Consider the following 26,573-nt stretch of genomic DNA (forward strand, 5'->3'; position numbering starts at 1 on the left):
TGCCTATGGCCTTGCAGAACTGGGCTGGAGAAGCAGGCGGGTGGGTCGCTGACGTGCCTCCTATCTTGTGAAGCTCTGTTCAGTTTCCAGTGTGCCTAAAGGAGAGGGACAACACAGGGAGGTCCACATGTTCCTTCCTGCCCTCTTTCTTTTAGGCTGGATCATGGAGAAGGATTTCTTGCTGTTTCCCTTAGAATAGTTGAGACTGGTTAGCATTTTCAAAAGGAAACTTTGTAAAAACCTAAAGAGAAAGATATAAACCAGAAAGTAATGTACAAAATACAAATGTCATGTAAAATTATGAAAGGGTTTTATTGAACACGATTTTTCAGTCGTGAGATAACTGCTCTCTAACCATGGATTGACTGGTATAACTTTTAGATCAATGCTTTGGCTAAATTCCTATGTCCTCCCCAATTTTGTCTTTTGTGAATGGCTTGTTCTTCCTGTTTCTTGGGAGCACTTACTCCAGTTAAACCTTCCTGGGCCATAAGGTTCTTACATTCAGATTAATCAAGGTTGGGACAGGGATGCCTTCTAATGCAGTGCTTGATGCGTGGAAGCCATTCAGTTGAATTAACCCTGAGCCAATATCCTGACATAAGCATTCTGATTCCTAGTTCCTTGTTCTGTTCTCTGCATCTGGGCTTTTCTCTTTCTTTTCTTTTCTTTCCCTTTGCCCTTCCTTCCTTCCTTCTTTCCTTCTTTCCTTCCTTCCTCTTTCTTTTTTTTTTTTCTTTTTTTGTAAAGACAGGATCTCACCCTGTCACCCAGGCTGGAGTGCAATGGCATGATCATAGCTCATTGCAGCCTCCAACTCCTAGGCCCAAGCAAATCTCTCATTTCAGCCTGTAGTAGGCATGCATCACTGTGCTCAACTAATTTTTTATTTATTGTAGAGACAGGGTCTTGATATATTACCCAGGCCGATCTTGAACTCTTGGCCTCGAGTGACCATCCTACTTTGGCCTCCCAAAGTACTGGGATTACAGGTGTGAGCTACCGCACCTGGTGTATTCTGGCTTTTCAGACAGATGTATCTGAATTGAGAGTATCAAGGGGACAGGAAGCCACAGGAAAATATATTACTCCAGAGTGCTAATTTTTCCTGAGAGTTGGGGGAGGAGAACTTTTTTGCATTTAATTAAAACATGTATTTTGGATAAGAAGGCAATATTCAGATGAATTTTCAGGGTAAAATATCAGGCTACAAGGAAATTCACCTTTGCTGTGGATCACATTGGACTGTTCCCTGAGCCTCTTAGGAAAGAGATGGCTTCACTTTCTTTGACTCTTAGAGGTACTTTGAAAGTATTCGAAGGACATTTCAGCAAGCTGCCCTGGCGTGGAGTGTCCCTGTCTGTACTAGTTCTGTGAGAAAGGCATGCTTGTGTATGCGAGAGTTTATGTTACTTCTCTGCAGAATAGATGTTTCACATTTCTGCTCTTGAGTGGAATTCTCTTTTGCAAATTTATTTGTGTGGGCATAGGTTGATTTGCCAAGGAAAGATGTTACTGAAGTCCCTACCATAAATATATTTATGAAATACTCCTCTGTAGATTTTATTATGTAGATTAGTCATCCTTTAAATGGAATAAAAGAAAGTGAAACTCTTATTTCCCTGCCCAGTTACGCTCCACGGGATGCCCATGCATGGAGGGCAATGTTGAGGTGCCCTGGAGCTGGTATGGTCAGTGGGATAAGCCTAATAGGTAATGTCATCAAGTTGTGCTAACCCAGTGTGGTGTTCTCACCTGTAGAGATGCAACCACTGCATGACGATAATTTCTCACAAGAGAACACAGCAGAACTTAACGTGCAGGTTTCTGAAGAGCCCACCCATTTGGGCCAGCATGTGATTGGGGACACTCATGCCTCGGAAGTTTCAACGAAGCCAAATGCTGAGAAAGACTTGGACCAGCATGTGATCCGGGACACTCATGCCTCAGAAGTGTCACCGAAGCCAAATGCTGAGAAAGACTTGGACTGGCATGTGATCGGGGACACTTATGCCTCGGAAGTGTCACCAAAGCCAAATATTGAGAAAGACTTGGACCCAGGTAAAGCTTGCTAATTTTTTTCTACAAAGTGGAGACATCATAAAGAAGGCCTTCTAGGAGATTCATTGTCAAAGGTAGGAGCTAGAGACTTGTTAAACTCAAATGAAAAAAGGATCCCAGAGCTAATTGAGAGAAAAGCAGGCGTCAAGACAGATGGAGATCAAAAATAGGAAAGACACCAGAGACTGTAACTAACCTACAAACCACTGTTTGGCTGTCACTATCTTGTGTAAATTATTTCAATCTAAAATATTATTCTTAAAAGGCCTTATGCTCTAAAACAGTAGTTTTCAACCAGACCAGCAGCATCAGAAACTCGGGGGGTGGGACCAGCAGTCTGTGTTTAACAAGCCTTCCAGGAAAGACTGACCTGATACAAATTACGGTTGGAGAACCACTGCTCTAAAACTCATAAATTCAGTTTTTCCTCTGCTTTACCCCTCTCTTTCCAAATAAAATACAGTGCAATGTGGTTCTTTTTTTGATTTGCTATCTGGACATGGTAAATAAAACTTCTTAAAATACAGTGAAGGGGTCCAAGTATGTTTATAGCATAAGCTCATAGGAGACAGTACAGAACACTGTAGTGTGTAATAGTCCAGGATAGACTGACACGAAGAGTATTTCACCACAGTGCACAGTAAACATCCAGTGAGAGATGAGAATGTTTACTTTCCAGGCACAGTACCTAATATTTAGTGGATACTCAATCAGTATTTTTTTAAAAGAGAAACCATTCTTATTCTAAAGCACAAAATATCTGTTTTCCTCCCAATTCCAGGGCCAATTACAAGAGAAGACACTCCTATGGATGCTATTGATGCAAACAAGCAACTAGAGACAGCTGCCGAAGAGCCAGCAAGTGTCACAGCTTTGGAAAACGCAGTCCTTCTAATATATTCATTCATATTTTATTTAACTAAGTTGGTAAGTTTGACACATAGTTTTTTTATTTTTTAACTAAAATGTTGATTATTACAGTTTTTAAGTTGATTTTGAACATGAGGTGAAGAACTTCAATTGTCTTTATGAACATGACTCCTGATCCTTTTAGGAGAGATCCTGAAATGAGCCACAAGTATGTGGCTTTAATGCGCTCTTAGTTCAGCACATGAGGAGGCTTTGCTGTATGCTGGAGCTGGGCACAGGCACACCTGTCAAACATGGTTCTTCCTTTCAGGAACCTTTCAATTTAGCCGGGAGAGAAAGACATTCACTTGAAATGTAATATGATAATGGGCAGGAAGAGAAGTATTTACCTGATGGTAGAACAATCGATGGCATAAATTGGTTCATTGTGGAGGGAGAGTGGTAGGAAAGGCCAGAAGTTTGCTGAGACATGCTTTAAGCAGAGTTGAAAGATAGATGGGAGCTTGACTTGGAGTTGTCAAATAGAAGGGCTAGAGGAGGGAGATGGGCGAGGGTGGGGCGGGCAGCATGCAGTCAGACAGAAAACACATTCAGAGAAATGGAGGCATGAAGAAAAGGTTATTTGGGGAAGTCAGGGAAGCATGGGTAGTTGGTGTTTTCTTTTGTTGTTGTTGTTTTTTAATTGAGACAGGGTCTTGCTCTGTAGCCCAGGCAGGAGTGCATTGGCGCGATCTCAGTTCACTGCAGCCTCTGCCTCCTGGGCTCAGTGATCCTCCTGCCTCAGCCCCCTGAGTAGCTGGGATCACAAGTGCACGCAACCATGCCTGGCTATTTTTTGTAGAGGTGGGGTTTTGCCATGTTGCCCAGGCTGGTCTCGAACTCCTGAGCCCATGGGAGCCCACCTTGGCCTCCCAAAGTGCTGGGATTACAGGCATGAGCCACTATTCCCCGCCAGTTGGTGGTGGTAAAGCGTGGAGTTAAGATTAGCTGGGCAGGGTGGTGCACACCTGTGATCCCATCCACTTGGGAGGCTGAGGCAGGAGAATCACTTGAGTCCTGGAGGCAGAGGTTGCAGTTAGCTGAGATCGTGCCACTGCCCTCCAGCCTGGGCGACGGAGCAAGACCATGTCTCAGAAAAAATAAAAATAAAAAATTATGGAGTTAAGAGGGGGAAAATCTGTTCGAGGGACGCAGGGAAAGTCAGAAAGGAAATAAGGAAATTGTGTGCCATGGTGAGTGGTCAGAACATTGTTGGCAGAGATCCTTGGAAGATTTTAAGCAGGAAAGAGATTGTCAGGTCTGTTTCTTAGCAAGAGTCACTTACGGCAGAGTATTTATTCAGATCTTTCTAAAGGGAGCCATGCTCCAAATGAGACATTTAATGTCTGGAAGCTTATCTAGGCTTTTTAGAACTTAGCTCCCCCTGGTGGTACTTGGTAGAATTTGACTTTTTTTTTCTTGGTAAATTAGAGGAATAAGCAAGCTCTCGAAGTTGGAGCTCAGATTGCGCTTAGGGCTACAGAGAAAGTATGCTCCTCACCAAAGCCATTTCCTTTAGGTCCTGTTATTTCAAGACTCGAATAGGAAAGAGCATTTTTGTTGTTTTTCTGTTAAAATCTATGGGTTTCAAGCCAAGATGATTTTATTTCAAATCCCAAAGCTATTGATTAGAAGTTTAGGGAAAATTACTAAACTTTGAACCTCAACTTTCTCATCTGAAAAATTTAGATAATACCTACTCCAATTGTTGGTAAGAATTAAATGACATGGTAATGTAAAATGTCTGGTGTAGCATCTGGCATTGTGTAAGATCTCATCCCTCACCTAATTCTCATTTGGATGGTCAGAGGGCATAGAAAGACATTGAATACCTGGGGGTTTCAGGGGAAAGACCACCAGGATGGAAAACAAGTAGGAAATCCAAACCATTTTTCAGTATTAGTCATGGTTGTGCTGGTGATAGTCACCTGGGTAAAGGTGTGTATTTTAATCTGTACAGTTGGAATAATGAAATTTTCAGGGATTAAGACAGTCTCAGAATTCAGAATTTTGTTTTCAGAATGAAATTATCACTTGAAAAATTTAACAGCCCCAGTTGTAGCAGGAATTCTTTATTAATCATATTTCTAGATACACACAGAGCCCTCTTCTAGGCCTGGGTTGGGGCATATAGGAGTGGTGTAGGATACAATCTGTGATTAGGGGATAACAGGGAATGACAGACATGAATGGCAAGATATAAAGGCACAGTGTTATAAGATGCCGACTTGAGAGGGATTGTCAAAAGAGCATTTTGATGGCTAAATATGTACCAGAAATTGTGCTAGGAATAAAAGATTCCAAGAGGTATAAAGTGTAATCCTGACTTTTGAAAGGCTTAAAAAAACTTCTCAGTAGTCGTAGCAATTCCCTGTACTCTAATCCTGCCATTTTAGGACCTGTGCATCACCAGTTCCTAGTGTGAGCCGCCTGCCTTGCAAGGCTATACATTCCTTTGTTGCCTAGTTCATTCTTATACTGACTCCAAATTTTCCTCCATGATTTCCTCTATAGAATCTAATTCTCTTTTTACATAGTAATCCTTTAAATATTTGAAGTTATATTTTAATTTATTTTAGCATTTTATCCTGGAAAATTTCAAATATACAAAAGCAGAGAATCCATGGGACCATCGCCCAATAATTCCCAAAAGTGTACCATTTTATACTTCCATCAACAATTAATGAAACTTCCATTTGACCACACCTCCCCTAACACTTGGTATTATCAGTCTTAAATTTTAGCTATTGTAGTGGGTATGTCTTTGCGGTTTTAATTGTAATTCCTGATGATTAACGATACTGAGCACTTTTTCACTGCTTATTGGCCATACTTTTTGTGTGTCAGTTCACTCTGACTAGCTGGAATTCAAATGTCTCACAGCCCTGTGACAACTCTGGGAATTGTTTAGCTTACAGTTGTTCTTTTTTCCTTTAGTTATTCTTTGCCCATCTTCAAGGAGTCTTACCCTACACAGGTACTGTTTAGAATTCAGGCTGAGGCTGAAGGGGAGATCTCCTTGCATATTTCTGGAACTCTTTTTGTTCATAGTGTCCATCTTTTTTTTTTTTTTTTGAGACAGAGTCTTGCTCTGTTGCCCAGGCTAGAGTGCAGTGGTGCCTTCTCGGTTCATTGCATCCTCCACCTCCTGGGTTCAAGTGATTCTCCTGCCTCAGACTCCTGAGTAGTTGGGATTACAGGTGCCCGTCACCGCGCCTGGCTAATTTTTGTATTTTTCAGTAGAGATGGGGTTTCACCATGTTGGCCAGGCTGGTCTCGAACCCTTTGGACATCACTTGATAATGCCAAGAATAATGAATTGTCTAACTCATTGTTTTGAAAATTGTTTAAAGAAAAAGAATCAAATATTTACCCTGCCTTAACTATACAAGCCAAATCTCAGTGTAAAGAATACTTGATCATAATTTTCTCTTTGTAGAAATATCCCAGCCTTTAAATGAAGGAACAATATAAGATAATTTAAAAAAAAGAGGGACACCCAGATGTTAAATGCCTCCCGATGGAAGTACACAACATCTCCTATTAGGTACTCTTGACAAACAAAATTGAATTTGAATTTGACTGCTGATCCAACTACCAATTCCCAGGAAATATAAAGAACCAGAGAAACATGTTAAAATATATCAGGGGGATGTAGTCAGTAAAATCTAGACCATCATACACCTTAGAAGCCAAACAAAACTGTTTCTTCAGTGAATGCACTGCAGTAACAACAACAATAACAGAAAGAACTCCATAGACAGCGTAACTGGTATGAGACTCACCCTCCCACTGAAAGCAATAAACAAACTACACAAAATATATTTTAAAAACTTTTTCGTATAGAGAACAACAGGCAGCACAAAATTGTGACCCCTGAGAGAAAGGAAACAAATAGGTGAGCTCTACAACCTCCCAGCTTTCTACCTGGCAGTACTTTCTTGACCTCAGAGCAGGGATGGGGAACACAAGCAGAGTACACCAATCTTGCAGAGGAGGCAGAGATCAAAGTTCAGGGAGACTGAGACATCTGAAATATGCAGGAAAAGGTACCAGAAAGATGGATACTATGGGCTGTGCATGGTGGCTCATGCCTGTAATCCCAGCACTTTGGGAGGTTAGGACTTCGTAAGCATGTGTGTAACAGAACTACTCAAAGTCACAGAAATCATCTAAGTGATCAGAAGGAATGGTTTTTGACACAGGGCTAGAAATAGTGCCTGGAAAACCTAATAATAGTAGGGAGATCCGGAGTTCTTAGAAGGGTCTTGCCTCTGACTAAGTGCTACTAATGTCTTGCCTGACAAATTTTAAGACTCAAAACCAAACCGTTTCCAAGTAATTGAATTGCATCCTAGAGCAAAGCTCAAGGATATGTGTTCGAAAGCATGACATACAATCAAAAATTATCAGGCATGCGAAGAAGCAAGAAAATATGACCCAGGATGAGGAGAAAAATCAAACCATCAAAGCCAACTAAGAACTGCCAGAGATGTTAGATTTAGGCAAGGGTATTAAAACAGTGACTATTCCTGTATTTTGGATGTTAAAAAAGTAAGGAGAGACATGAAAGAGTTGTTTTTTAAAAAGACCCAAATCAAATTTCTGGAGATGAAAAACTACACAGTGCCTGAGACGATAAATGCACCAGAAGGGATTCGTGCCAGAGTAGCCCCTGTAGATGAAAAGATTAGTGAACTCGAAGGTACAGCAATAGAAGCTATCCTGGATGAAACACAAAGGCGGAAAAAGACCCTGAGAAATGTGAACATACCATCAGTGACCTGTGGGACACTGTCAAGCAGCCTAATAGCTGTATAACTGGAATTTCTGTAGAAGAGGGGAGAAAAGGCATTTGGAAAAATATTTGAAGAAATAATGACTGAAATTTTTCCAAAATTTATGAAAACTGTAAAGCCACAGACCCAAGAAGCCAAGTGAAACCCATAGCACAAGAAGCATGAAGAAAACTGCTCCAAGGTCTGTCATAATCAGATTGCTGAAAACAGAGCAGAAAGATGTTTTACACAGAGAGAGAAGAACTATGTCACGGATGACATCAGACTTCTTGTCATTAATAAGGCATGAGAGCATACAATGGAGTAATAGCTTTAATATACTTGAAGAGCAATACTGTTGACCTGCAACATCAAACCCAGCAAAATATCTTTCAAAACCAAAGATGATGAAGTGAAGACCTTTTCTGACAACAACATACAAGAGCTGAAAGAATTCACCAACACATGGTGCACCAACTTGCACCATAAGAAAGGTTAAAGGAAGTCCTTTAGGCTGATGGAAAATGACAACATGGCACTACACAAAGGAGTGAAGAATGCCAGATGATAACCTTGTGGATAAATATATAAAACTATTTTCTTATTATTTAAATATCTTTAAAAGTTAATTGACTTTAAAGACAAATATCAGTATAATATGGGGTTTAGAAAATATGTAAAAGTTAAATGTGTGATAATAGTGTAAAGGTCAGAAGAAGGAGAAATGGTAGTAACTATCATAAAGTTATTATTATATAAATGAAATAGTGTAGTGTCATTTGAAGATAGACTGTGATAAGTTGAGAATGTATACTATAAACCCTATAAAGCAACCACTAATATAACAGAGTTATAGCTAATAGGCCAATAAATGAGATAAATCGGAATAACTAAAAAGACTGATAAGGAGGCAGAATAAGAGAAAGAAGATGAGAACAGGTGGGACAAATTGAAAAAAAGAGGATGCTAAACTTTTAACTATATCAGTAATCACAGTAGGTGGAACTTGTCTAAATACCCCAATTAAAAGGAAAGGTTTGTCAGATTGGGTAAAGAAGCAAGACCCAACTAGATGTCTATAAACTTTATATAAAAAGATAGAAAAAAAGTTAAAACTAAAAAGATTGAGGAAAGATATCCCATGCTAACACTAGTCAAATGGAAGCTGGAGTGGCTATATTAAACCGAAGAAGATTCCAGTGCAAAGTACATGACTAGGGATAAAGAAAGTCCATTTCTTATGATAAAATGGTCCATTAATTAAGAGGATATAAAAATCCTAAATGAATGTGCTCCTAATAATGTATCTTCAAAACACATGAAGCAAAAATGGATAGAACGACAACGAAAAATAGATAAATTTACAATTATAATTGGAGATTTCAGTACCCCTTCTCAATAACTGATAGAATAGGAAGTCAATAAGGATCTAGAAGTTATGAACATCATCATTAACCAACTTGACCTTATTGATGTTTATAGAACATTCCACCCAAGAAAAGCATCATACATATACTTGTTCGTACACATGAAGCATTTACCAAGATGAACTATATTATCAGCCATAAAACAAGTCTAATGAATATTAAATGATTCAAGTAGTACAAATTGTGTTCTCTTCACAATATAATTAAGTTAGAAATCAATAATGGAAATATCTGGAAAATCCCCAAATATTTGGAAACTAGGTGACACACTTTTTTCTTATCATCTTATGAGTTTAAAAGGAAAAGGAGACATTATTATTTTGAGATGAATGAAAATGAAAACAGGCCAGGCGCAGTGGCATCCTAGCACTTTGGAAGGCTGAGGCAGGAGGATCACTTATGCCCAGAACTTCGAGACCAGCCTGAACAACATGGTGAAATACTGTTTCTACAAAACACACACACACACACACACACACACAAAAGCTGGGCATGGTGGCACGTGTCTGTAGTCCCAGCTACTCAGGAGGCTGAAGTGGGAGGGTTGCTTGAGCCCAGAAGATCGAGGCTGCAGTGAGCAGGGATTGCACCACTGCACTCCAGCCTAAGTGACAGAATGAGACCTTGTCTCAAGAAAAGAAAAAAGAATAAACACAATAAAATGAAAACAAACATATCAAGTGTGTACAGTGTCGCCAAAGCACTAGTGGGAAATGTATAGCACTACCTATATTAGAAAAAAGAAAGGTCTCAAATAAGTGACTTCATTTTCCACTGTAAGAGACTAGAGAAAGAAGAGCAAACTAATCCTCAAGTAAGCAGAAGAAAAGAAATAATGAAGATAAGAGCATAATTTAATGAAATAGAAAACAAAAGGAAAAGAGAGAAAATCAATGTAACCAAAACCTGGTTCTTTGAGATTAATAAAATTGATTAACCATAGCCAAAGTGAACAGGGAAAGAACGTAGGGAATACAGATTACCAATAGCAGCAATCAGAAAGACATCACCACGGATTCTTCAAATGTTAGAATTATAATGGAATATTATGAGCAACTTACGTCAACTAATTTGACAATTTAGATGAAGAAATTCTGTATAAGACACAGACTGCAAAAGCTCATTCGGGAAGAAATAGATAACCTTATGACTATTAAATAAATTGGATTTACAGCTAAAAACCTTTCCAGAAAGAAAACCCCACGCCCAGATGGCTTCACTGCTGAATTCTATTAAACTTACGAGGAAGAAATAATACAAGTTCTACACAAACTCATCTATTAAACTGAAGAGCAGAAAATACTTCCCAGCTCATTGTATGAAGCTAATGTTACCAGGATATCAAAACAAGGCAAAGACAAAGACAAGTAAGAAAGAAAACCACAGACCAGTATCTCTCATCAACATTGGTATAAAAACTCTAAACAAAAATTTTAGCAAATCAAATCCAACAATATATAAAAAGGAAAATGCTCTATGACCAAATAGAATTTATACCGAGAATACGAAGTTTCTTTAACATTTGAAAATCAGTGTAATTAACCATAATGACAAACTTTAAAAAGACAATCCATATGTTCAGTTCAGTAAACACAGAAAACCACTTCGAAAAAAATCTAAAATTGATTACTGTGTAATTTAAAAAACAATAAATTTATCAACAAACTAAGAATGGAAGGGAACTTAAATCGCTTTTATGAAAGATTTAAAATGAACATCCTACTTAATAGTGAATGATGGAATGTCTTCCCCCCAAGATCCAGAAGTGAAACAAGAATGTCTACTCTCATTACATCTGTTCAGCGTTGTAAGGCAATAGCCAGTGCACTAAGGCAAGAAAAAGAAATAAAAGGCGTCCAGATTGGGAAAGAAGTAAAATTGTCTTTTTTTGCAGACAACATGCATAAAATCTGGTGGGATGTAGAAAAAATCTGCTAGATAAGTACTAAGTTTAGTAAGGTTGCTAGATAAAGATTTACATCTAAAAGCAATTGTATTTATATGTACTAGCAATGAACAATTGGAAATTGAAGTTAAATTCCATGTACAATAGTATCAAAAATATGGCGTACTTATGGATAAATGTGACAAAAAGTGTGTAAGACATATGCATTGGAAACTATAAAATATTGCTGATAGAAATTAAAGAAGACCTAAATACCTGGAGAGATAGACCTTGTTTATGAGTCAGAAGACTATATTGTTAAGCTCCCCAATTTGATCACTTGCATTAACATAACCCCAATTAAAATCTCAGAAGGATATTTTTTAAATGACAAGCTGATTCTACAATTCATATGGAAAATGCAGAGGACCTCGAATAGCCCAAGCATCATGTAATTTCAAGACTTATTATAAAGCTCTAGTAATTAAGACAGCAGATGAATAGACCATTGGAACAAAATAGAAAATCCAGAAATAGATTTATACATGTATGACAATGGGCTTCTGACAAAGGTGGAAAGACAATTAAATGGAAAATGGAAAGTCTTTTCAACAAATGGTACCCAAACTATTAGATATTTATATGCAAAAAATTGATCCATACCTCACATCATGTACATAAATTAACTCAAAGCAGATCATAGACTTAAATGTAAACCCTAAAACTATAAAACTTCTAGGAAAAATTAAGAGAAAAATTTTGTTGAACTTGGATTAGGCAAAGATTTCTTACAGTTGACATCAAAAGTATGATTCATAAAGGAGAAATTTGATAATTTGGATTTAATCAAAATAAAAACATCTCTTTAAAAAACACTGTTATACAAACTAGACTGGGAAAGAGTCACTGCAAAGCATCTATCTGATAAAATATTTGTATTCAGAATACATAAAGAACTTCAACATTCATCTAAAAAAATGTAATACAGTAAAATTACACTTTACCAAGGAAGATATGCCAATTGCAAGTAAGCACATTAAAAAATGTTCAGCCTAATTATCAGGGAAATGCCAATTTAAAGCAGAATGAGTTACCACTACACACTTATTATAATGGCTAAAATTTAAAAAAATGATTATACCATGTGTTGGAGAAGATGTGGAGGAAATGGAAGTATCATACACTGCTGGTGGGGATGTGAAGGGGAACAGCTTGTCAGTTTCTTAAGAAGGTATACCTACACTGGGCATATGATCCAGCCATTCTTCTCCTAAACATTTACCTGAGACACATTTACCCGAGACACATTTACCCAAGTGAAAATAAATTATACATGCATAGAAAGACTTGTAGATCAATGTTTTTGACAGTTTATTTTTTCTGCCCAGCTGGCACATTTATTGACATTAAACATAAGACCTTTCCCTTTCCTGGCACCAGGAAGCCACGCCCAAGGGGTATCCCTTTGCCCCATTTCTGCACCAAACTCTCAGGTCTTAGCAGTAGCCTGAGCTGCCCCCAGGGCTCTGGGCTGCTGAATCGTCTGACTCATCATTTCCATGACAGCCAGTTTCATGGCGTGCTCCTGGAGAGCTGGTGGATTTTCTCCATCTGCTTGATTAGGAAGTCTGTCTTCCTCTTGAAGAAGTCCTTGGCATCCTCAGCTATCTTTTCTACATAGTACCCAGTTCGTACATCGATGAGCACATGTTCCACATCATGCAGCTACTCAGGGACATACATCGAACTCGTCAGTGGGACGAGTAATTCTCTTCCTTCGTTCTCTTACTCAGCATGTCCAGACAGTCCTTGGCTTCTGCATACTTGGTCTGTACCACTTTGAGCTGGGCAAAGGACGTGGACAAGAACTCCACTTCCTGGTCCAGCTGGTTCTTGAGCATTTCTAGCTGTGGCAGATTCATCTCCATGATAGTCTTGGAAGTTTTATTTGTAAAAGCCTAAAACTGGAAAAAATCAAATATCCATCCATAGATGACAGATAAACAGATTATGGCACACCCATACAATGAAATGCTACTCAGAAATAAAAACAAATGAACCATTATAGATATGTGCAGCAATGTGGGTGAATTTCATATTATGCTGAGAGAAGCCAGAGAAAATATAACCATGCATTATTACATACATATAAAAGTTTAGGAAATGCAAACTAATCTATTATGACAGAAATTCTGTTTCAGGGGCAGGAAGGGGTGAAAAGGAGCAGGAGATTACCAAGGGAATAAGGAGACTTTGGGAGGTTCACTATGTTGGTTGTGATGATGGTTTCACAGGCATATTCATATGCAAAACTGATCAAACTGTGTACTTTAAAAACATATAACGTATTGAATGTCATATTTCCCTCAAAGCTATAAAGAAAATCCTGACTTTCTTAGATAAAAGTAGTAGTCTCTACTTTTCTCTATCTTTAAAAAAAATGTATTCTGACAGCATGCCCTAGCAGTATATAAAATTACTTTCTTTTATAGCTTGACAGTATACTTTGTTGTGTTCAATATGTCTTTCATTCATGGCCATTTTGGTCGTTTCTAGTCTTTTGTTATAAGTAATGCTGGAATAATATAGTTTTGTGCATATATTTTTTCAGCATTTGTTGTTATATCCCCAGTATCTTTGAGATAGATCTTTAGAAGTGGGATTGTTGAGTCAGTAGATAAATATACAAGTTATTTCTGGAAACGTTGCCAAATCATAGGGGTTGTATGATTTTATATAGAGATCAGCATAGAATGAGAGTGCCTGCTTCCTCCACATTCTCTCACCTATAGAGTGTGTTGTCAAATGTTTGGATCTTGCCAAGATAAGTGAGAAATCATATTTCATTGTAGGGTCAATTTGTATTTCTTGTATTATGAGTGAGGCAGAGCATGTTTCCATATGTTTTTAAATTATTTGCATTTCTTTTCCTGGGATCTGTTCATTACTTCAGCCCATTTTTCTATAGGTTTGCTGGTGGCTATCTTCTTATTTGTAAAGCACTTTATATTTTAGGAATATTAATCCTTCATAATATGTTACAAATATTTTTTCTTAGGTTACCATTGCCAAACTTGGATTATTTTGCAATTTTTGTGGATGGGGTTGGGCGTTTTTTTTGTTTTTCAGTAATCAAATTTACAAATCATTTTCTTTGTTGCTTTCAGATTTTGATACATAATTAGGAAGGTCTTGCCCACTCACATAATACGCAGAGACAGTCACTCAATTTTTTCAACTACTTGTTTTCATTTTTTACATTCAGGTTTCTGATTAACTTGGAATTTATGAACAATGAGAAAAAGATCCAGTTTCATTTTCCATAGTTATCTAGATATGTAATACCACTTATTAAAAAGTCTGTTAACCAGCTGACTTGCTGTATCCCAAATTTCCAGTGCAGTGGGGTCTATTTCTGGATTTTTTATAAAGCCCGTGGTGGGTCTGCATTCTTGGGCCAGTACCATACTGTTATTACAGATCCTGCCCTCCTCTTGTACCACACCCTTCATCTATCTTCTTAGGGTTTTCCTGCGTGTTCTTGCTTGATTGTTCCTGAGTTGACTTTATATTCAACTAGAAGATAAACCTTTAAAGGTCTAAAAATGGTATTTTTGTCTACAGATACCATTTTTTTCCCCCACAGATTAAATGTCCCCGGTTTCTTCAACTTTTGGAACGTGGTTTCCATACTATTCATTATCCTTGTCCTTTTCCACAAGTCATGTAACCTTAAGATGTGGCCGGCCACTTGTAGTCCCAGCTTCTCAGATGGCTTGAGCCCCGGAGTTTGAGTCCAGCCTGGGCAACATAGGGAGACTCCCTCCCCTTTCCCTTAGCCACCATCTAAAAAAAAAAAAGTGGGACCCATAACTGAACCCACATGCATGGGGGTGACACGATGACATGACTCCTGGGTAAGGCTTTTTAATAAGAGTGTCGGCAAGAATGTGAGACAGCCAGTGCAATGGAGGTCGGGAGGCGGAACGCTAAGCAGAGGACTGAGTGGGCAAGGAAGAAAGGCCGCGCACGGCAGCGGCGCCCCATCTGAGCGGTGGTCCTTCCACGCTGTGACAGGAAGGGTCAGCTCCGGGCCGGCACGAGAGGCCTGCCTTTCTCCTTTTCCCCAGCTGCCGCCCACAATCCTCCACTACGTAAATCCCTGCCTCCTTACTTCCGGGCTCTGTAAGTCGCAGGCTCCTGGCGGAAGCGCCAGTCACTTCCGCCTCTCCATTCGCTCTTCTCCCCCGCCTCCTCGACAGTTGGTTCCGTCCGCTATGGCCCCGCCCTCGCGGGCCAACTCTTTTGGTGCCTTGACATGCGCCAGGGGCAGTGGCTGATGACGTGCTTTGTAGGCGGCATAAAGCGAAAGTGCCGGCAGCGGTGGAAGGCGAAGTTCAATCCGAGAGTCCGCCACCTGAACTGGGGCCTTTCCGGAGGAGGAAGCTCTGAAAGACAGGGGACCCAGTGCCATTCCCCTGGGAATTGTCGCTTGCATTCAGCTGTTTACACAATGGACTCAGTACCTGCCACTGTGCCTTCTATCACCGCTACCCCGGGGGACCCGGAACTTCTGGGACCCCTGTCCGTGCTCTACGCAGCCTTCATAGCCAAGCTGCTGGAGGTGACAGTCCCCATTCCCAGGGAGGGACTCAAGCTGTCACAGGCGGGTGGATGAGTGCTGAGCAGAGTGGGTGCATTGATTGTGCAAAGGAGAAATGGAGTGTGTCAGATCCGAGGAAAGCAAGATGTTTCTATGCTGTTTAGGGAGGCAGGTGGGAGTGTGTTTGAGACGGTTTCGTCCTTTTTTTTTTTTTTTTTTTTTTTTTTTTTTTTTTTTTTTTTGAGTACTTACGAAGTTAGAGCACTTTATGTTCTGGTGTGAAGTCACGATCAAAACACAGAGGGCTTACAGGTCTTTTCCGCATAACCCCGGCTCTGTTGGGGGATGGGGCCAGTATGGTAGTGTACTTGTTAGAGGGCTGTGGAAACAGCATAGATCAGACAGGTGTTTAATGCACTGTTTTCAAGGAAACGTTTAGAATTAAGGCACTAAATTCAAAGCGGTTTATCTAGATCAGTTATCAGGAGCTATCCAAACTTAGCATTTGTTCTTTGTTTATGTAAGAGTCGATTTAAGATTTTAAATCTTAGAGGAATAACACATTATTTGTGGTATTTATTATCATCATATCGGTTTTATTTGCAACCATAAAAAGTTGGTTACTTATATATATAAGGTTTTATATCTTATGTGGTTTTTTCAGCAATAAAAAACAACCTATTCAAGAGAAAAGTGTGATGCAGAGAGATTCCAGCCATGTTTTAGATAACATATTGTATCAGGGCCTATTGTAAACTAGAAATATATGCCCAACCTAAAGACATTCAGACTCATAGTACTTCAGAACACAACAAGCCAAACAGTAAGCGTGAGACTCCCAGTATCCTATTTTTCTTGAAACAGTGAGAGCTACTGAAGATTTTTGAGGGGATAGGTATCTGATAGAGTTCGTTTAGAATTTCTATGAATGAGTCTTTGTGACTGCTTTATGGTAAGCTTCTTTAAGGTTTCATTATTTCTAACATGCCCATTTCAGCTAGTTGCTACATTGCCTGATGATGTTCAGCCTGGGCCTGATTTTTATGGATTGCCATGGAAACCTGTACTTATCACTGCCTTCTTGGGAATTGTTTCGTTTGCCGTTTTCTTCTGGAGAACTGTCCTTGTTGTGAGTAAATTAATGCATACTTTAACTCATAAATTCAAGTAAGTTTATAATCACAGCCCTTTTGTTTCTTTTTCAGTTTCTAATGTGAACATATATTAATGCTTTTAATTCAAGCTAACCTTGTACAATAATTTAGTATAATTTTTGTGTTGGTAAATTCTTAAGTGGGTAAGACAACATGTATAATCTCAATGGGAAAACTTCAGTTTATATGTCCCTTATATCAAAATTTAAGTATTAAGAATTAGGTGGGTCTTTATTTCAACTCACAAAGGAAAAAAAGAAAGAATTAGGTAGGTCATATGTACACTGTTAGTAGAACTAGGAATTCTTAGAGCCATCTTGAAAAATAGTTTCATGATGTGTATCATAAGCGTTAAAAATGGTTATAGCCTTTTATATTATATTAATATCATGTCTAGTAATCAATCCTGAAGAAATAACCAGTCGGCCAGGCACAGTGGCTCAACGCCTGTAATCTCAGCACTTTGGGAGCCCGAGGCAGGTGGATCACTTGAGGCCAGGAGTTTGAGACTAGCCAAGCCAACATAACGAAACCCCATCTCTACTAAAAATACAAAAATTAGCGGGGTGTTGTGGCACATGCCTGTAATCCCAGCTACTCGGGATGCTGATGCAGAGAATCGCTTGAACCTGGGAGGCAGAGGCTGCAGTGAGCCGAGATGCGCCACTGCACTCCAGCCTGAGTGACAGAGTGAGACTCCTCCATCTCAAAAAAAAAAAAAAAAACAAAGAAAGAAATAACCGATCGTGCGTTAAATATCTTACATGGCCAGGTGTGGTGGCTCACACCTGTAATACTAGCACTTTGGGAGGCAGAGGCGGGTAGATCACATAAGGCCAGGAGTTCGAGACCAGCCTGGCCCACAAGACAAAACCCCGTCTCTACTAAAAATACAAAAATTAGCCGGGGGTGATGGCGAGAGCCTGTAATCCCAGCTACTCGGGAGGCTGAGGCAGGAGAATCGCTTGAAATGGGGAGGCAGATCATGCCACTACACTCTAGCCTAGGCAGCAAAATGAGACTCTGTCTCAAAAAAAAAGTTTTAAATATCTTACATAAGAGCATTCAGTAGAACAGTATTTATTAGAGTGAAAACTTTGACACAACCTACTGTGATTCACAGTGGGAAAGTTGTTAAATTATTGTATGTTCGTATAATGGGATATTAGGCTGCTTGATATAATTCAAAGACATAGGGGCACAACAATACTCACAATTTAACATGAAGTAGAAGAAAAGTAGAAACCAAGACTTTAAGGTATAAACTGTATATTACATCAACATACACACAGAAAATAAATGCTGCAAGGAAATACAACAAAATGATAAAAATTCTTATATCTAGGAGATGAGGTAAGTTTTCAGTTTTTAAAAAATGTGTATTTCCCAGATTTCCTGATTTGATCATGTACTGTTTTACTCAGAAAATATATTTTTATTTGGAAATACAAATTATATCCTGTGTAAAGACACACCATTAATTTTTTTATCTTCTGTGCAGAATTTGTCTTTCAGATTTAAACATATGTATGTATAAGTATGTATACTCATACTTGTATAATATTTATGATTATACTATGTAGCATTCGGCTTCATAGTTATTTAACATAATTGGGAGAAGATTATTTTGTGTAAATGAACTTTGCAGATGAAAAGCTTTCTATTGAAACTTCACGGTTAAAATGGCCAAAATTATTGTGTGCCAATCTTTCTAAAACTGAGTACTCTTTTTCTGATTTCATAATTATATCACATATATCATCATTAATAAATTTTCTCTGCTTTCACAATTGATTGTAAAATTACTTAAACAGAAGGGTCTTTTCTCCTTTGAGGCCTTCTCTAACCTCGTGGTGCTTTTCCTCAGATAAAAAGGGAGAATCAAAGGGTAAATGGAAGGGGAAAAGGTGAAAACATTTTACATTTCCCTCTCGTTTCTCCTATTTGTTAATAAAAAAATTCTGACGCCATTTTCATTTTTTAGAAAGTTGTATAGGCTCTGTGTCCTAACTGCCGTTCCTCAGCACTTGACTTTTGGAACCTTGATCTCTACTTGCCTGTTAGTTTGGGTGAAATGGAGCAGAGGAAGTTTACTCTCATTAGCAAGGCCATGACATTAGAGAGATAGTAATTTCTTTCCATGTTGGAATTTTCTGAATGCATATTCCTATAACAATGGTATTATAAGTGAGATTTAAATACTGTAATTATTATGTATGCAGCATATTAATTACTATATACAGTAATACAGTATATTATGTAAACAGTATATTTGCTGAGATTATGGCTGATTTGTGGACTGGTGTTAGTATCTCATCAACATAATATTTGAAAGGGAAAATATGTTCTGGGTTGCAAAGAAATTTAATAATACTCTTTTTAAGAAATTAGTTACTGCTTAGATTTTCTTGTCCTATAATTTAGTGCTGTCTTTAGGGGATGATTTGGGTTTTGCCCTTTCAGGAAGATGATAGTTGTCATTTGTCTTGTTGCTTATGCATTTTCCTCTAGCAGTCTTCCCTTCCCTGTCAGGTTTATGAGCACTGTTTTTAGTGGTCTAGGAAAATCAAATGATCTAGCTATAATTAGCTATAATAATTAATAGAATTATTTTAAAATTCAGCCAGTAGTCAATTTTGAATAGGATTTCTGAGATGTTTTCTGGTGAGCAAAAGAGGTGTGTGTCTTAGTACAAAGATCATACCTTTAATTTTGTTTCCTCAGAGTCTTTTTGAGTAGTCATTGTTTTTAGATTTCATTCTGGCTATTTGGAGCTGTCAAATAAATAAAATGAATAAATAAAATGTTAATATATTTATTACAAAAATATTAGCCATTTCTGTTATTCAGATTAAGTGCTCATTTCATAAAACTGGTGCTCATTTAGATATATAAACATGTCTTTAAGCTGCAGAGTTAGATATTTACCTTAGTGCTTTATCTGTCAGACTACAATATATCACTACTGGTTACGTTTGAAATGCTTTTTAACCTTTTAAAATTTTTTTCATCTTGTGGATTCATGCTAAACCAAACTATTATTAAACTCTCATTTGGTTACAATTCTGACAGTTGTATTAGAAACTATGTACATCTGTTAATAAAATGTTTGACATCAAATTTAATTTTATTTTTCTTTTCTAGGTGAAGAGTAGAGTGTATCAAGGTAAATATTTTGGCTTATTTTGTACTATTCCTTCTGTATTGGTGTTTGATATGGGTTTTATATATAAGTAGTTTTAGTGACTTCTGATATCTGACTGACTTATGGCTTCTGAAAACTTTACTATTCCTAGGTTGCCAGATTGGATGATAGAGGAAATGGTGATGCTACCAACTGAGATAGGAGATGAAGAGGAACAAATTGTGGGAGTAGGGAGAAGATAATTAATTTGAGGCAGATTGACCTTAAATGTTCATGTAGTACCAATTTATTCCATGTGACCAGTGTTTCTGTGCTAATGATTTAGTAGTACATTAAATATTTATTTAAGTAGATAATTTGAGGACTAGAAATGTCAATCAGCATGACTGCATTTTCTGTTTCTCTTTGCAAATGACATATTTGAAGTGATGCCATTTTCTGAGAAGAAAGATGCTTCATGCAGGGAGGAATACTGAGCTATAACATTTTACTGAATTTCCCATCTTGGAAATAAATTAGACTCTCATTGAAATGAAGGTTCTTATTATATTTTTCTTAAATTGTAACAGTATTTTTACATCCTTATTCTTGTTAGCAGATTGCTTTTTGTATTAATCTGTTTTCACACTGCTGTAAAGAAATACCCAAAGCCAGGTGTGGTGGTTCACGCCTGTAATCCCAACACTTTGGGAGGCCAAAGCAGGAGGATCGCTTGAGCTCAGGAGTTCGAGACCAGCCTGGGCAACATGGAGAAACCCTGTCTCTATTAAAAAAAAAAATACAAAAGTTAGCTGGGTTTGGTGACACACATCTGTAGTCCCAGCTACTCAGGAGGCTGAGGCAGGAGGATTGCTTGAGCTTGGGAGGTGGAGTTTGCAGTGAGCTGAGATTGTACCACTGAATTCCAGCCTGGGCAACAGAGCAAGACCCTGTCTCAAAAAAAGAAACACCTGAAACTGAGTAATTTATAAGAAGTTTAATTAGCTCATGTTTCTGCAGGCTATAGGAAGTATAGCAGCATATGCTTCTGAGGAGGCCTCAGGGAGCTTTTACTCATAGCAGAAGGCAAAGTGAGAACAGGCCTTCTTACATGGTGGGAGCAGGAGCGAGAGTTAGTGGGGAGTTGCTGCATACTTTTAAACAACCAGATTCCACAAGAACTCAGTCACCATCATAGAACAGCACCACAGGGATGGTGATAAACCACTTGTGAGAAATCTACCCCTGTGATCCAATCACCTTCCACCAGGCCCCACCTGAACACTGGGGACACTGGGGGCTATAATTTGACATGAGATTTGGTGGAGACACAGACCCAAACCATATCACTTTTTAAAACCATAATAGTTATGCTAAGAAGTTCTTTTTCCTGATAGTGCCAGGTAACATGTCTTTGCTGCTGATCCATTGGGTAATTCAGTTTCATTTAGTGATCATAATAACCTCATTATTTTTTCTTTTTTCAGTCACGGAACAGCAAATTTCTGAGAAGTTGAAGATTATCATGAAAGAAAATACAGAACTTGTACAAAAATTGTCAAATTATGAACAGAAGGTATAGTTATTCTTTTTTTTTTTTTTCCCATGGTCCCAGCTTGAATTATTTTCACCTGTCTTATAGTTCAGTTACTATGGTATTTTAAAATAATATTTATTATTCCATTAATTCCTATAAACCATCCAGATCTTAAGCAGTCATATGTGTAAAGTACTGTTTTCCTCTGTAAGAGGTCAGTCACTTGAAATTGAGTTCTGGTAGCACTATACTTTATATTTCTGGATTCTGAATGCTTTATTTTATCCAGATCAAGGAATCAAAGAAACATGTTCAGGAAACCAGGAAACAAAATATGATTCTCTCTGATGAAGCAATTAAATTTAAGGTAAAAACTTATTTTGGGGATTACATTTTAAAACGAAAGTAGAAGTAATGAGTATAACTAACCTTAATATCTTTTTTGTAGGATAAAATCAAGACACTTGAAAAAAACAATGAAATTCTGGGTGACGCAGCTAAAAATCTTCGTGTTATGTTAGAGTCAGAGAGAGAACAGAATGTCAAGAATCAGGACTTGGTAAGAGTTTTGCTGCTAAGTGTTACTAACAATTTGGGTTTTGAACTCTTTTGTAGATTGAGTTGAACTCTTTATTTTCCTTGCTGTTATGTGAAGTAAGAGTATGAGTCAGGGAAGTTGCACCTACTTCTGTCCATTTTTGTGGAATTTTAAGTACTTACTTACACAAGAAGGTATTCTTATGGGCCTAGGAAGTATTTTGGTTCTCAACCCTCGGTAATTGTCATATTGCTTGGCTCTGCCCTCTGAAACATGTGGAACAACTAGGAAACCACAACCCAGTTGAACAGTCCCTGTGTTTTGTTTTGTTTTGTTTTGCAAAGTTTTTTTTTTTTTTGCTGTAAACATTTTACAAATAGAATAGTTTTAGAATGACCTAAAAGTTGCAAAGATAGTAGAGAGCGTTCCCATAAATTCCACACCCTATTAATCTTGATGACCTCACTGAGGTAGTATTGCCACATTTCTTCACTGTAAAATTACTTTTTTTTTTTTTTTTAACTTTTTGCAATAATGTACCCTTTGGAAGGAAGTTACTAACACAGCCCACAGTGAAAAAGGGTTATGCTCTGTCCCATTGAGGAGCCAGAATCTTCATGAATTATCTAGAATTCTTCTATATGGGTGATCTGTCTATTCTCACTCTAGTCCTACCATTTTTAATTTAGGCAAGAGCATTTTTATTTTTATTTTTATTTTTTTTATTTTTTTTGAGACGGAGTCTCACTCTGTCGCCCAGGCTGGAGTGCAGTGGCCGGATCTCAGCTCACTGCAAGCTCCGCCTCTCGGGTTCATGCCATTCTCCTGCCTCAGCCTCCCGAGTAGCTGGGACTACAGGCGTCCACCACCTCGCCCAGCTAGTTTTTTGTATTTTTTTAGTAGAGACGGGGTTTCACCGTGTTATTAGCCAGGATGGTCTCGATCTCCTGACCTCGTGATCCGCCCGTCTCGGCCTCCCAAGGCAAGAGCATTTTTAAAGTACCTTGGGGATTTTTTTTCTCTTGCTACAAGAAAAAAAAAAAGTCACATTGATTTGAACTGTTTACTTAAAAGTTTTTTCAGTTTCTCTTCTTTCACCTTTTAGTCTGGTCATCTACCACATTTTATTCTAACCAGGAAGATTGTGTATGCCATGAAATATTTATGCCTTCGATTATTTTCCCTTACCTCTTTAAGTTCTTGATTTTTCCCTAGGGCAAAACTGAAACACCTGCTTTTACCTGAAACATAGCGGATGGCTCTGGGACATACTTTGTTGATGTTTCTTCTTTTCAGTACATATCCCAGTGTTTCTACTGAAATCCTAGTATGCATTTTGTGTTCTGTTTTTACATGGCAGATATCAGAAAACAAGAAATCTATAGAGAAGTTAAAGGATGCTATTTCAATGAATGCCTCAGAATTTACAGAGGTAAGGCTGACTGTAATTCCTGAAGGATATTAATACTATATTATAGTTTGATTGCAGAGCAAAAGTTTGATGTGTGCTAAAATGTGCAAAAAATGAAAACTACATAATGTTGGGCAGGGAAAGTAACTTTTTTTGATTTTCTTTGGAATTAATTCACTAATAGGAGTGTTTTGCATTAGGTTCAGATTGCACTTAATGAAGCTAAGCTTAGTGAAGAGAAGGTGAAGTCTGAATGCCATCGGGTTCAAGAAGAAAATGCTAGGCTTAAGAAGAAAAAAGAACAGGTAAAGGCAAGTGCGTGTCGTAGGTCATGTAAAATAGAGAACCCAGTATCATACCTCATGAATGCCTTTTCTCAGATCTATTTTTAAGGTAATATATGTGCAGGATTCTGTCTTTAGATATGCAAAGTTTAAACTGTGCTTCCAAACTTGAGGGTAGGTATACATTCTCTATCTGTTCTGGATTTTCTGTTCTGTACAATTTATTTTGGCTATCAGAGTGTGTAGTCTTGTTTTGTCAAACACCAATTGCTGTTAACTTGAGTAGCCTCCAGTGGGTAATAGACTGGCTTTTTAGACCTAAGAGTTAGATATTTTATAACCCTCCTTTGAGTAGTTACTGCTTCACTAGCCAAGGGAAGGTTACATGAGCAGGAGTCTGGACTTGGGAGATAATAGGATGAGCCCTTCTGTTCTTCTGGAAGTGAATTATTTGAATTGGCTACCATTTTCTGAAGGATGCAATAAACGAGATCCAATTTCCTTGACAGCTCTGATGTTCTCACTGTAGCTCTGAGGGTTGGGACCACTCTCTCCTCCCGCTTAACTGAGGTCTTAGCCCATAGTGATAGGCCAAGGAAGAGGCATGGCTCCTTATTTCCCTGTCTCATTCACTTGGTCCTAATGTCTCCAGTACAAAAGCCCTAACCTGTGGGAATCTTGTGTTTTAACTTTTCAGTTGCAGCAGGAAATTGAAGACTGGAGTAAATTACATGCTGAGCTCAGTGAGCAAATCAAATCATTTGAGAAGTCTCAGAAAGATTTGGAAGTAGCTCTTACTCACAAGGATGATAATATTAATGTAAGTACATTCTCATGAATACAAGCTTAATTCTTGTGAATTATCATGAAATCTGTAGAATTAAATGGAAAAACTCTTAATGCCCTTTTACTTCTTTTCTAGGCTTTGACTAATTGCATTACACAGTTGAATCGGTTAGAGTGTGAATCTGAATCTGAGGGTCAAAATAAAGGTGGAAATGATTCAGATGAATTAGCAAATGGAGAAGTGGGAGGTAAGATTAGTCCCAAGGAGGATGGACCCGTTTTGCCTTCCTGTCTTTAAGTGCACCAGTGCTACTTTTCACCTGGCTGAATTTCCTCTTAAGCTTTCTAGTTGTAAACACCTATCATTGGATTTGAATGTATGTCTGCTTGCATTGGACGGAGGTGGATTGCTAGGGTGTGGTGTAGCAATAAGCATGCAGTGAACACTGACTTTGTTTTTACATTGAGACTAGAAGGGTGCACGGGAGCTGCACTGGTCATGTCTTACACCTCTAAGTATTGAACATATACAGTAGTAGAAACTTGTTTCTCAGTTTCATGAAGATAACATGTTAAAACTTGTCATCTCAGTAGCTGTGTGGTTTTAAGGCCCACAACTGTTTTTAAGAGTACTGAGGTGGTTGGAGGCATAAACTGACTAAGGCCATGAAAGAAAACCACAACTGGTTTTGAGAGTGCTGAGGTGGTTGGATCCGTAAACTAAGGCCATGAGAGTGGAGGCTGTAGGGTAGCAGTGTTTACTGATGAGGATAATGTTTCTAGATGCCCTCTGTCAAGTTGGATATTGCTTGTGTAGTGGGTGTTTAAACCACACCTGGTAGCAGATTCTGGTGGAGAATAGGAGGGAATCTTTCTGAATAAGACACTAAGCCCAGATGGAGGTAGATATGAGAGAGAAGAAAGAGCTTTATCTCACATGTTTCTTCTTGCTCAAGAATGGCATGTATAACATGTTTATGTACAAATGGGAATTCACTTTTTCAGTCTTAAGTTTGCAGTTCTCTTAAAAGTCAGTCTACCTGTTCTGTTTTTGTTTGTTCTTTAAATGTTTGAACATGACAATTGTTTGGTTTTGGGTAAATCAAGAAAATACGGATTTAAAAAGCAAGGGAAGAAAAAGCAATGAAAGAAATCCTTTTGTTTTTTTTAGGTGACCAGAATGAGAAGATGAAAAATCAGATTAAGCAGATGATGGATGTCTCTCGGGTATAATCCTTTTGAGAGTCCCATAATTCCCTGTGAATGCTTTTACTATGCCTCACTTTTGTGAATACTTCTCTCTTCTGCAATTTTTAGACACAGACTGCAATATCGGTAGTTGAAGAGGATCTAAAACTTTTACAATTTAAGCTAAGAGCCTCCGTGTCCACTCAATGTAACCTGGAAGGTAGGTTGCTTCTTGAGAAGAAATTGCTATATCTTGGAAAGATACAAAATTACATTAGAAAGATAAAGAGCGGCTTCCTGCTTTCATGCGTCTCATTTCTCTCAGCACCAGTCCCCAACCAAGTTCTCACGTTCTTGTGCACACACAAAAACTCCAATGTTTTATCCTTTACAGACCAGATAAAGAAATTGGAAGATGACCGCAACTCACTACAAGCTGCCAAAGCTGGACTGGAAGATGAATGCAAAACCCTGAGGCAGAAAGTGGAGATTCTGAATGAACTCTATCAGCAGAAGGAGATGGCTTTGCAAAAGTAAGACTGTCATCATTTCCTGTGAACTGTATTGTCATGTGACTAAATAAATGTGTACTAATATAGATACTGTTATCATTTTTTAGGATTATTTATACTTTTTTACATCTGTAATTAGTATAAATTTGTCCTTCTTTCTTTCTGCTTTGTTTCTCATAAGCTGCATTTTTCTTTCCTTTCTAACCAGTAGTCAGAAACTGTTGCCTGTAGCTCCCTGAAGGGGGAGCAGTGTGCTGGTGCCGACAGGTGCTGCTGTGGAGTGCTTCTCTTTGGAAGATCTAGCCATGCCTTGTCTGTGGCTCCACCACTTGTTTCACTTTCCTTTCTTTGTGGTCAATTATGTAATTTCCTTGAA

General features: G+C 38.2%; 1 protein-coding gene and 1 pseudogene across 4 annotated transcripts in view; one reads left to right on the forward strand and one right to left on the reverse strand.

Annotated features, from left to right (window-relative positions):
• The window catches only part of MIA3 (MIA SH3 domain ER export factor 3), a 54,698-nt gene that overhangs the window by 14,101 nt on the left and 14,024 nt on the right, over positions 1–26,573 (forward strand). For 2 of the 4 annotated variants that reach the window (XM_023203684.2, XM_023203681.2), the window contains exons 5-18: positions 1,762–2,061; positions 2,843–2,988; positions 16,661–16,792; positions 19,962–19,983; positions 21,429–21,517; positions 21,768–21,845; positions 21,927–22,037; positions 23,377–23,448; positions 23,628–23,732; positions 24,409–24,531; positions 24,634–24,745; positions 25,669–25,724; positions 25,815–25,905; positions 26,080–26,218. In XM_023203684.2, the coding sequence (XP_023059452.2) occupies positions 1,762–2,061; positions 2,843–2,988; positions 16,661–16,792; positions 19,962–19,983; positions 21,429–21,517; positions 21,768–21,845; positions 21,927–22,037; positions 23,377–23,448; positions 23,628–23,732; positions 24,409–24,531; positions 24,634–24,745; positions 25,669–25,724; positions 25,815–25,905; positions 26,080–26,218 (1,576 nt within the window). Of the gene's footprint in view, positions 1–1,761; positions 2,062–2,842; positions 2,989–15,407; positions 15,685–16,660; positions 16,793–19,961; positions 19,984–21,428; positions 21,518–21,767; positions 21,846–21,926; positions 22,038–23,376; positions 23,449–23,627; positions 23,733–24,408; positions 24,532–24,633; positions 24,746–25,668; positions 25,725–25,814; positions 25,906–26,079; positions 26,219–26,573 lie in introns of those variants that run through there. The other 2 variants (XM_023203685.2, XM_023203683.2) reach the window with 1 other exon arrangement.
• LOC111537102 lies at positions 12,364–15,180 on the reverse strand (annotated as a pseudogene).

Source organism: Piliocolobus tephrosceles, chromosome 1 (genome assembly GCF_002776525.5).
Source record: "Piliocolobus tephrosceles isolate RC106 chromosome 1, ASM277652v3, whole genome shotgun sequence".
NCBI lineage: Eukaryota > Metazoa > Chordata > Mammalia > Primates > Cercopithecidae > Piliocolobus > Piliocolobus tephrosceles.